General features: G+C 33.8%; 1 protein-coding gene across 1 annotated transcript; it reads left to right on the forward strand.

The window, feature by feature from the left end:
- The first annotated feature begins 365 nt into the window (after positions 1 to 365).
- On the forward strand, positions 366 to 12,315 carry LOC117121451 (NADPH-dependent diflavin oxidoreductase 1-like). The gene is made up of 15 exons (XM_033266665.1): positions 366 to 492; positions 1,340 to 1,493; positions 2,344 to 2,421; positions 3,226 to 3,323; positions 3,885 to 3,983; positions 4,426 to 4,527; positions 5,332 to 5,532; positions 6,070 to 6,191; positions 6,816 to 6,994; positions 7,395 to 7,550; positions 8,128 to 8,242; positions 9,306 to 9,449; positions 10,076 to 10,194; positions 10,567 to 10,661; positions 11,101 to 12,315. The coding sequence occupies exons 2-15, from the start codon at positions 1,353 to 1,355 to the stop codon at positions 11,243 to 11,245; spliced, it is 1,794 nt and encodes a 597-aa protein (XP_033122556.1). The 5' UTR covers positions 366 to 492; positions 1,340 to 1,352; the 3' UTR covers positions 11,246 to 12,315.
- The last annotated feature ends 271 nt before the right edge of the window (positions 12,316 to 12,586 follow it).

Below are 12,586 nucleotides of genomic sequence, written 5' to 3' on the forward strand. Positions count from 1 at the left end.
CCTCCATCTAATTTTAGACATTTTTGTCATGTAATATTTTTGTATGGTGAAATATGGCTAAAAAGTATGTCAATTTATCATTATATTTTTTACTGTGAATTGTGTGATCATGAAATGATTTTTAATATGTATACTCATTGATATGATGATATAAATGTAAAAATATTTAATTTTAAACAATAAAATCTTTAGTTATAGCTTCCTAAAAAATATTGCTTGGAGCATGTCTATTTACTGTGAAATTGCTCATATATAAATAATGGGTGATCTAGTCAATTATATGTTAAATAATGAGTTATTATAAATATGTGTTAAATAATAAATTTACACTTGGCGCCTCATACATTTGTACCCCGGCAAAGCTACCCGAAATGAAATAGTAGACTCCAAACAGACGTAGCGCGGTTATGGAGATCGAACATGATCGACCGAAGCCTGTTTTGGCATACTCCATTAGTGTATTTTATATACCTGCCTGATCTGTGTGCTAGGGTAAACTTTATCATTTAACGGCCTATGTTACTTTCATTTTTTCACTGTTAAAGATATAATACTATTATTTTATTTCAGACTAAAGTTAGGTTTACAATTTCGGCCTGTTCGAATACAGTACACTTACAATTGTAGTCTAAGCACTTAGGCTAGGCCTGTAGTTTTTCAACTGATTGACTATCGCGGCAAGCCTCATAAATAGACGACACTTACAATACCTGTTACAGGAAGTGATCTTTTGCTGATCTAGCCTAGCTTTTATTTCTTTATTCTGAATACAAAAATAATATTCGAGATAAAAACACAATAAAGTATCGAAATGGCAAACTTATTTCCATTGTGGTCCAAAATAATGTATCTTTTAAAACTTATTAAAAACAACTTTACCGCTAGGCGTACCGGCCTAGGCCTACTAGTTACTAGAAGAAACCGATGTTTGTTCAGGTTCTACCAACAATTTCAATTCAAGAGTAGGCCTAGGCCTAATCTTGATAAATATTGGCAGAAAAAAGGATATTTTTTAACCTGCATATGTGTAAGTTTGGCACGTTAAAAGAAGTTGTATGTAGAAACTACCTTGGCCCTTATTTGGAATTGAACAATGAAATGTTCAATGATTGTTATTAACTGATTATTATTATTTTCATGAGGTATTTTAATACTATAAAATAGGAAGGTTATCCTACTTTATTGCCTACAAGTAGGACAGTGATATATTTGCATTGGCAATCCTCCTGTGTGCCCAAAAGTAAAAATATTAAAAGAAATTTCATTTTCTTGTTCTAATTTTCAGCTTAAAGTAATGTAAAAAATTTGATTATCACATTTTACGTTTTTTTAACTTTAGCTCAACACAATGTATGATGGACGAGAGAGAGAAGATTGTAATACTTTATGGGAGTGAGACCGGGACAGCAGAGGATGTGGCTGAGCGAGTAAGACGGCAGGCCAACAGGCGGTACTATAAAACCAGAGTGATGTCTCTTGATTCTTACCCTATTGTATGTACTATACTATATACAAAACAAGAGTAGAAAATTATTTTTTCTTGTGATTTAATAACAGATATTTTAAAGCAGCTGTTTTCAAACTATGGGTCACGACCTAAAATTTGGTCGCCAAATAAATTTGAGGGTCGCGAGCTTTAGGATTTGTTAAACTTAATTTTTTTATCCTGCTCAATTTTTCTGTAGTAAAGAGAGCACATTTATAAGTACCATTGAAACTTTTTACTGCAATTTTGTATACAAATTAATGACCCATTTTTAGTATAGTGTTTTTCAAAGGTCCAGAATGTTAGTGACAGATTCGGGTGGGGGGGTAGCAAGGGTGGCACAATGCATTTTCAGAATAGATATAGTGGGTAGCGCATTCCGATATAATATAACATTGATATGTATTTATATTTAAACAGTTAGTGGCAAAACGGAAACCCATGAACCACCATTGGGTCTGCACCCGTCCCCTCCCCTAAGTTTCTCAAATTTATTAAAAAAAAAATTAAGAAAAAAAGGAAAATATATCCAAATTCAAGTCTGAGAGTTCCATTTCGGCCATCTAGAACTGCAGTAATCATAGATTTTCTTACCAGAGTTCCAGTTATGGTGGGTGAGGTGGTGTAGACTCTCCATCCCTGGGCCCCACTCTATTTCAAATTCCTGGATCTGCCACTGGAAGTGGGTTGAGGCAATTTGGCTGGATATTTGAGAACCACTGCATTAAAGTCTAAATTGGGACCTAAATTTATTTGATAGATTTCAAGTTTATAGCTAAATTTTTTACTTGATTACAATATCATCAAGAGCTTTAGAGGTTTTTTTGTTTTTTTTTTTGTTTTTGTTTTTCTCTCAGGCAAACTTAATACATGAAACTCTAGTTGTGTTTGTGTGCTCAACTACAGGTGATGGAGAGGAACCACAGAACATGAAGGTATGCATTCCAACATCCTAGTATCATATTTATTTCTTAATATTACCATGCAACATTACCATTCATCTTTCAATTAAAAGCTGTTGTATTCAAGGTGAGGGATATACATATTACAACATGACGTTGGTCCATTAGTGGGACAAATGTTACTTTGCAGACAATTGGCCAAAGGAGCAAATTCCTAATAGGTTCGATGGTTTTGCCCAATAAATTTGAACCGTTGATTGCACAGGACCTGTCCAACAGAGGCACCCCAACAGTGCACTATGAGAGTGAAGAGTAAGTATTTAGGGTTGGGTCTAGGGAACCTCCAAGGGCCCCCTGGAAGCTAAAAATATTTGACGGATTTTGGTTAATTTTATAGGCATCAAGCTACTGTAAAACAGAATTGTTGTAATGTAATGGGATAGGGGACTATAGCCCCCCCCCCCCTTTATCTCCCTCTGGTACCACCGCTGAATCTGAAGAATGCGAATGGTTGTACTTGATGATGTACACACTTCCTTTGATCTTCTATTTATTTATTTATTTTTTCTCAAGACAGTAAAATTAGTAAATCTGTAATTAGATTTGGTATAGCAAGCATGCTAGACATTGTGGGAGAACAATTGCCTGCTACTAAACTAAATTAAAAACTTGAATGAATTAATTTAATATTCTACAGTAACTGATTGGATTTTTTGATGGAATGAATGAAAGAATGATTTACCGAACAAACAGACGGACAAACGAACAAATGTATCAACAGAAGAAATACAAATTTTTTATTTCACTGCTCAAGATTTTGGGTTTTTTTATATTTAGAATATCTGGAGGTTCATAATGAGAAGGAGCCTGCCTAGAAATTCTCTGGAAAATATGCAGGTTGCAGTTCTTGGTCTTGGTGATTCATCCTACCAGAAGTAAGAGGGGAAGACCAGTGTGTTCATGATTATCATCATCAATATTTTCAGCAACATTGTTATCAACAATCTCAGTCATTGCAGTTACTGACTGCAATATCATTGACAATTTTCATAAAGATATTGTCTTTGCTGTCAACATCTTTGACATCAACATACTATGATCCTTGTCAGTAATCATTATCATTTCGATCAACATCATGCTCACTAAGATACTGAACATTGTTAACATCAATATTATTTGCCATTAAAATCATAGCCATCAAAATCAATATCATCAAAATTGATTATTTCATAAATATTCAAATAATTTCATCAGCTGTAAAAGTGTTTCATCGATAATAAACCAAGCACAATTGATGTAAACTTTAACTGCAATCTTTCTTTGATGTTTTCAGCATGACTTCGTTGGGCTATGTGAGCTATCATCCATTGTTTTGGGCATTGTGCGTAAGCTCCAATTAAGTTTACATCCATTGTGCTTGCATTACTATCAATTAAAACAGTTCTACAACCCTGATTGTTGTCGTAACCACCATCTTACTATGGCTATTACTGCAGGTTCAATTACATTGGTAAAAAGTTGTTTAGAAGATTGCAACAACTTGGAGCAAATGCTGTTGTTCCCCTGGGCTTAGCAGATGATCAACATGACCTAGGGTGAGTAGCTGCCAATTCGAATCATGTGACATGATCTAGGGTAAGTCTCCTCCCACCCTGTGACATTACAGTATCTAGGGTGGGGAGCTGCCCAGTCTAACAGACCTACTAGCCTTCAATAACTAATCGGCTTAATGCACAAGCAACACAATTTAATTTAGCTTTATTATTGAAAAGTGCTGTAAATTTATAAAATCATCATCATCATCACCATCATGGTCAGCCCAGTGCTAGATTAAAGACTTAGCATGCCGCTTCCAGAGGTCTTGGTCTCACTTTCTGGTACCAGTAATTTCTGATTATTTTTTCTTCATCATTTTCTCTTCCTCCATTTCTTTTTCCATGAGTGTCTAAAATGGCAAACACTGCTAGACCTTTTGTCAAATCTTCATTAATACCCAACCATTACTTTGTTTAATATTTTTCTCCTTGCATTTTGCAGTTCAGATGCTGTTGTTGATCCATGGTTAAATGCATTATGGGAAAAACTCGCATCACTGTATCCTTTACCTCCCAACGTGGAAATTCTTCCGGCTGACCACCTGTAAGTTACTTTGAACAAATAATACTCAATAAATCAATACACATTGATCAATAGTTACTGACATTACAGTATTGTTGTAGCCATCTTCTTCAAAAGACATGGTTATCATTGACGAGTCTGTTGACAAATTCATCAGTGTTAACTTTGAGAACCAAGGGTCGGAGTGCTAAAGTGAATTTTTGATTTAACACAGAGTGCCTGCACTCAAACTTTAACGTTTCCAGTGTGCTTCCAAAAGCCTTCATGCAATGCTTTTATACTGTACGCTCTGTTTTAATATTAATTTTTACAGATGATTTGTATTAGCCATGAAAAATGAGGGGGTTTCTAGCCAAAGTTGATTGGCGGACCGCACACATACTGTTTTTAATTTATTTCCACGGGCCGCAACTAAATCACTGTCGGGCCGCTCTTTGCCCACCTGTGTGCTACACAAATGTATTTTAATTATTTTTAAATTTTTATATTTATTTATCGTTGTCAATTTTGTTCTATTGATTAAAATAATAACTAAAAAGTAGATTTTGATAATGTGCAAAGAAGAAAAAATACAATTCATATTACTCCTGGACACCAATATTTTGGACAGGGTAACAATATGTTTACAAAATAAATCTGTAGTAATTGTATGTGTATCTTTATACGTGTGTTTAGAGTTATGTTTGTGATAGTGGGTGTGTGCCCCAAGGTTAAATTTTATTGAATTATTATTTTTTATTGCTCTTTATGTTACTACTACTTGAAAGAACATTACAGAACAATGAAAGACTGTGCCAAAAATACATTTTGCTTTATGTTTTTCAGACCTGATCCTTACTACAGAGTAGTGCCTGTCAACAATGAATATATACATGATAAAAGCTCATCCTACCCATGGAATGGAACCACCCAATCCCATACTCCTCCATTCTTTGCCAGGGTAATTTCAAATGAACGAGTAACAGCATCTGATCATTTCCAAGATGTCCGACTCGTTAAGATGGATATATCAGACTCAAGCATCAGGTAATTTTTCATTTTAACATGTGTTTGTCTTATCTACTCATGATCCCAAATCCTAATTAATATAATAAATAAATATGAATTTATAATATAACATCATTCATTGGAACAAATACTCCAAATGAATAGCATTCAACTCTAGCAGGTATCTGCTCTATATATTTCTAGGTAGCGACAACATCGATTAATTGCTTTTAGCAGTTTACAAAAAAACTAAATCCAAACCCGTTATTTCGATTGGAAAGATAAGACCTGAGTTTAGAGCCCAGTAAACCTTCTCGCTAAGTCCTGCCAACTAATCAATAGCATAAACATATGCATTCCTGGGACGAATCGAATCAACAAAAAAATTCACTCTTTAAATAAGGATTGACATTTTTGTTTTTTTATTGATGTTTCAATATATCATTTTTATTTTCTTTTTCCAGAATCTTTAAAATGATCAAATATCTTTATTTCATAATTTGGAAGTTTCTTTTTGTTTTATTTAAAATTAATAATAAAAATAATTAACGTTTCATGCCAACAAATTTCTTGCAGTTATGATCCAGGAGATGTTGTTTACATACAACCACAGAATTCAGCAGAAGCAGTCCAACGATTCCTAGACCACATGCAATTAGATCCTAATAAAGTTATTCACATACATGCAGGTGATCCTGGTAAGATATGCAAATGTCCCTGGCTAAATAAATTATACTAATCTATAGAATGTTGAGTAACTAAAGGCCGACACTATATTTTGGTAGAAACATCTGCATACAGTAAATCTAACCAAACAAGCGTGAACTAATCAACATATTTAAAATATGCAAATGATCCTGGTAACATATGCAAATTTCCATGCCTAAAGTAAAATAAATTAATCTTCCTCCAGGAAATAATGGAATCACCTGTTGTATTCAGACACATTATTTTGAGTGCTGCAACATACCCTTAAGAAAGCATATGATTCGCCCACCGTATTCAGACACATTATTTCCTTGAGTGCTGACTGAACACGAGGGGCAATTCCATTATTTTTTTTATGTATGCAGGTAAAAGAAAAATCAAATTTCTGTGACCTTGACCTTGTCCTTGACCTTTTTTTTCCGAAAATTGAATTTGATTATTTTGTACCATTCCACTGAATTTTATGATGATCATCCATTAGTTTGGCACAATCCTGCTAACAGTGGCACAGACAGTGGTGAATAGATAACCTCCTTTGTTCGAGGTATTGATTGCTTTGCTTTCTTTCTTAACCTAGGAGGTTTTTTTTTTTCTATGTTTGCATAATTTTCCAGACCATCTCTTACCGCCTCACTGGTTGCTGACATCAAGCTGCTTTCTACGGCAACTTGTTGAGAGATACCTCGACATCAATAGCATTCCAAGAAGGTCCTTCTTTGAGATTCTCGCTACGTTCTCTGACGATGAAATGGAGAAAGAAAAATTACAGGAGTTTTCCTCAGCACAAGGACAGGTAAAATAAAAGATTGAATGTTGTGGGTGATTGGAAAAAATAATTGGATAATGAAATAATATCAATTATTTATTGTAGATAACATATTGGTAAGTTTCTGCATCATGGTTAAAATGAATGGGAATTGTAAAACCGCTAAAAAAAAAAAAGGCCGCAGAATATTTCAAATTGTAAAGTCGCGAAAATAAAGGGCTGCAAAAATAAAGGTTCAATTAATTAAGGATGGATAAATTTGATGTAAAAGCGAAAGAACGAACGAACAAACAAAAAAAACAAATGAATGAATGAATGAAATATCGAATAGATGGATGAATAAATGTAAACATTTTAACTTTCCTAATACATGGTTTTTTATATTACCTGGTAAAATAATATTAAAATATAATTTTTTGTAACATAGGAGGAACTGTTTGATTATTGTAACCGGCCAAGAAGAACAATTTTAGAAGTGTTAGAGGATTTTCACAAGACGAGTAGTAAGATACCTTTGACTTATCTGATGGACTTAATACCTGCAATCAAACCAAGAGCTTTCTCCATTGCTTCTTCTCACAAGGTATACATTAGTGTCTTTGTTATAGTTTATTAGTAATTGAAAAAAAAAAAATTATCATCTTTGTAAGGTATGATGACAACAGTTTGGATGTTGATGAGTGCTTGTTTGGGGCACGTATGCCTCTATCAGAGATCGCCACCAGCTGCATTCTTGGACATACATCGGCCCTTTTGCAAGTTGGTTCTCCGTTACCTGTTTAGCAGCTGTTGCATGAGAGAGAGAAATGCGTCATCTACAGTCTGATGATGTTTCTTTTTTAGTTAAGCTGCTTTAATTTGTTTCATTCTGATTTAATTCTTTTTTTTATTACTTTGTTATGTTCTTGTGGTTGTGAACCACTAATTCAAATGTGCATATCCAAATAAAAAATTACTATTATTATGATAATGATATTATACTAATTGACATTTCAAAATTCACACCCGAAAAAGTATGGAAAGTGACTAAAAAAATGCCTGGCAGAAAAACCATGGGCAAAAAGATAGGAAAAACAATATGGAAAAACAAAAACATACTTTACACTTTACAGTACTTTACACTTTACAGTATTAAAATTAATGTTTATATGATGTTGCAGGCTCTAAAATCAGAGTTACACATTTTGATGGCTGTGGTTCGTTACAAAAGCAAACTAGTGAAACCAAGGCTAGGTCTGTGCTCCAATTGGTTGGCAAATCTCAATCTAAAGAAAAGTGAGTATAAGGCAGGGGTTCTCAACTATAGGGGCTAAAATTGTTTATTCAAATAAATTTGAAGGGCAAGAGGTGTATTATGGTGCGTAGCGATCGGATCAGGGGTGAGCCGGGGAAAGGCTGTGGATTGGGTGTCCGACTTCCCGAATTAGAAATCTTTTGAAAATAATAAGCTGCTAGATGCTAATACAGGGCATCTTGACAAGCAAGTTACCCAGGTGTTTGGTAATGCAAAAGTCAAAATTTTATGTATTGTACAATGGGTCATCGGTAATACAGTATTTCTTTGCTGTTTGCTGTGATAGTTCTTCTGATTTGATTGATTAAATCGCTACAATTTGTGGGGCAATATATAGGCCTAGTTGGCAAGACGGAATTCAAAATTAATAAGGTTAGAAATATAGGCCCAAGCCTAACGGAAAATATTATTGACTTGTTCTCACGGGCCGCATAACACATACTTGCAGGCCAGAGATAGCCCATGGGCCGCCAGTTGAGACCCCTGGTATAAAGGATATGTTAATTTAGTATGTTGCTAGTATTCATCCTTTATTTTTATTTAAACAACATAACTCACATTTTTGTTGATTTTGAGATACTGTATTATCATTTGGGAGTATATTAAACACTCAAGAATTACCAATAAGTCATTTCGGAGATAGCACCACTTATTTCTATTAAAACATACAGTAAAACTTAAAATCTAGTATTTTCCGTGGTAAAAAAAAGTAACTGAAAGATAACTGGCAAAACAATGTACCTTCGAAGATCCATTGTTTTTCCTCGGAATGGTATTCAAAAATCGTTTTGAATGTATTAGTCTGTATCAGCATTCAATTGGGACTACTTTCCACTGTGTGGAGGCGGTGGCCCTTTGTTCTAGTTTGCTTAATATGAATCAATGAACAGGGATTGTAAAATAACCGCCAGTTCCCTGTATCCCTTGTCAAGTATAAATCCCTATATTATTATAGTGCAGTTGTACTGTCTGGTTGTTAATTTTAAGATTTCTGTATTTCCAATGCATTATTAATGCCTTCATTTTTTGATCCACTTCATGAAGGTGAAGTTAGAATACCAATATGGGTGAAGAAAAGCAGCTTTAAATTTCCCAAAGGACCCACCCCCGTAATAATGGTTGGACCTGGCACTGGATGCGCGCCATTCAGATGTTTCCTACAAGAGAGAGCAAAGGAAAATATTGGTGGTGAGTGGACAATATTGGACTATTCCATTTATACATTTTGGGGGATAAGTAGTAAAGTTTGTCACAAATTGGTTTAAGGCCTAGATAATAATATTTATTTATGCACTTGAGTATATAATAAGTTTTGCCAGTACGTTTTAGCTATATTTTCAGTAAGGGCACAAAGGTATGAAAATGCACCTTTTATTATTAGTATTATTCTATCTTTCCTGAGTGTCTGTCAAAAACTTAACATGAGACCAATCCGGAGAGGGCCACATGTATGTGCGCATCTCACAAACACACGTGTTGCCCCACAGCCACACATGTATGCGTATGTTTTTACACTGTCATTTTGTGGGGCAACAACAATATCTAAAGGGTTTGGCCTAGTGGAATGTCCATTATTGATACTTCATTGTATGAGAACTGTATTCCTGACTAAAATATCAATATATAGTGCTATAAATAATTTTCCATGATTAATACGAGTTTGGGATCACCCGCTTGAATATAAAGAATATTTTTTTTTTTTTATTTTACCAATCTCATAACTTATTTTTCTTGTATGAAATAGTGCAATTTAAGTCTTTGTATTATTAACTATAAAAGTGTTCAGCCATTCACTGTTGACTATTTCATTACAGACAATGTGTTGTTCTTTGGTTGTCGCAATAAAGAAAAGGATTTTCTATGTGAGGAGGACTGGAAAGACTTTGAACAGAAAAATATTCTTCAGTTGTTCACAGCTTTTTCTAGAGATCAAGTGAGATTATTCTCTGTGGAATTAAGAATGTTGATATGTTGTACTACTGATTTTTCACACAAAAGGAGTGTTTGACGAAAACCGGAACGGTTAATGAGATAGAGATCATTAGATATTAAATAACTGGGAGGAAAAGGGTGAAAAACATTTGTACAACATTAACAAAAAATTGTTTTCCTCCAAAGTCTGGCATTAAAATAACCTTGAATTGATTACCAGCCAATGTGAAAAGGGTATTATTTAATGTTTGCCTTTATTATACCATTGCTGACTAAAGGCCCAGTTTCCATGTTGTGTGTGTGGTTTGCCCATTTAGCGGTGGATGGCAAATTGTTAGAAAAGTTACATCCTTTATTTAATTTTGTTTTGCAGGAAGATAAAGTGTATGTACAACATAGAATCAAACAGAATGGTGCCCTCTTATGGGAACTGATTAATACAAGAAATGCATATTTTTTCATTGCTGGGTAAGTCAAAATAACACTCTCGAGATTTTGTAATATGTTTTGTGTTTAGATATTTAAAAAATAAGAGTAACAAAGAAAAGTGCTAATATCTGTTCACAAATAAAACGTTTGACTACTTTTCTGGACAATTATAAAAAAAAAAAATAAATGTTTTATTTTTAACCACATGACTACCATTCATGTTCTTGATATTTCTTATTGGTTCTGTTAACTTATTTAGCGCCCTCAATTTATTCCTAGTGCAAGTTTTCTTTGGAAAACAAAAGTTTAATTTCAAATGATTTTTTAATTGGAAACAGTTTCATTTTAGTCAGTGACAGATCAAAAACGTATTGAAAAAAAAATTGTAATGGAATTTTTTTATTGCTCTAATTTTGTGAATTTATTATTTGATATCAAGATTATAGATAACAAAAAAATTCTTTGTATCTTGATCTAGAAATTCCAAGCAAATGCCGAACGGAGTGACAGATGCCCTAAAGGAGATTATTCAACAGGAGGGTTGTATGACCGCGGAACAAGCTGCAGACTACGTTACTAATTTGGAGAAATTTAAACGCTTCCAGAGAGAAACTTGGAGTTGATGTGAAAATGAGACATTTATAATTGCTAATGACAATGACTGTAGGCCTATGAGGTGGTGACATTGTGGAGAAGTTGAAAAAAAAATGTGTTGTCATCCAGGCCAGACTGTGTGAGAATTCAAAGAATAATCTCTTGAGATTATCAAATTGTCTGTGAGAAAAAACTATTGTTATGCCCATATATAGTCATGATGTGATGTCATCATAACCTTATTTAGACATGTCACTTGTTTTTGTCTAATAAACCTTGATAGGTTGGACAGGGCTTTTTATACTGTATCAGGCTTTGTTGTACAGCCAAGACTGATAGTACTCAATACATACATGCATACTGTAGACATGCAATATGGTTGATTTTAAAATTATATTTTTCATAAGAACCAAAGAAAAACATTGTCATATTTATTTACATGATTTAAATAATTATGAGATAATCCTTTAAGCCTTTTTTTCCACTAGGCGAATTTATTCGCTCGAATCAAAAGTGTTGCTTCAGTGTGAAATGTGATTTCCAACTTATAACCTTATCCTTCATTTGTGGCTTTAATTAAGTCCTGGCATAACGAAGAGGCTTAACACCCCTTGCTAGGCCTACTAGTTAGTAGGGCCTAAGACCTAAGCCACCTAGGCCCAATCGGGTATGGTTGAGTCCTGTCTGCTTCGCGTTTTTTTTCGTTTTTTAATTGATTATTTTGATGTTTTTAAACGTTCTGCTACTTAAAGGACCGGCTTGGCCGAATTTTGGCTTATGGTTCTGCAAGTAGCTTAATCTCCAGGCCTCTTAAGGTATTGGGCCTCATAGGGCATGGGGGTCCCTGGCTTTAGCCATTTAGGGCTCATTGTCGTTTTGGATACAATGTTGACCATCCAAACTCAGTATCACAATAATGAGACTTACGAGACATCACATAGCTGTTCTAGTTTGTAAAGGTGAGAAAAGTAAACTAAAATATTTACTGCGAAATAACCACTCATAGTACAGGTTAGATCTCAAGAGCTCTCCACCAACACATAATATTGCATTGTTTATGTTAATTGTTTATCAATTTATTAAATATATTTTCTAATTATTTGTTTGTTGTTTTATAATATTTATCATATAGATTATAAAATGTATTCTTTTTTTTTAAAAATTAAATCTGATAGTGGCAATTGTTATCGTTGTTTTATGTTTTTGTTTTGTTTTTTGTTTTTTTTTTTGGGTTAGGCTCGGTAATAACATTTATTTAATAATATTTTAATTATTTTAGGCACAGGTTCAAAGATATACCAATAGTGATCAGTATACTAAGTGGTATATACCTTTTACAAGACAAACATATGCAAGTTGTTCTACATGAG

This window comes from Anneissia japonica, unplaced genomic scaffold (assembly GCF_011630105.1).
Source record: "Anneissia japonica isolate Jap-2015-1 unplaced genomic scaffold, ASM1163010v1 scaffold41793_len627382_cov181, whole genome shotgun sequence".
Taxonomy (NCBI): domain Eukaryota; kingdom Metazoa; phylum Echinodermata; class Crinoidea; order Comatulida; family Comatulidae; genus Anneissia; species Anneissia japonica.

What these genes read in the sequence shown, in the direction of transcription:
- LOC117121451 (XM_033266665.1), top strand. Translation starts at nt 1,353, where the DNA reads ATGATGGACGAGAGAGAGAAGATTGTAATACTTTATGGGAGTGAGACC. An exon ending in CTCTTGATTCTTACCCTATT is followed by an intron (nt 1,494 to 2,343) that starts GTATGTACTATA and finishes TTTTTCTCTCAG; the next exon opens with GCAAACTTAATACATGAAAC. An exon ending in GCATATTTTTTCATTGCTGG is followed by an intron (nt 10,662 to 11,100) that starts GTAAGTCAAAAT and finishes ATCTTGATCTAG; the next exon opens with AAATTCCAAGCAAATGCCGA.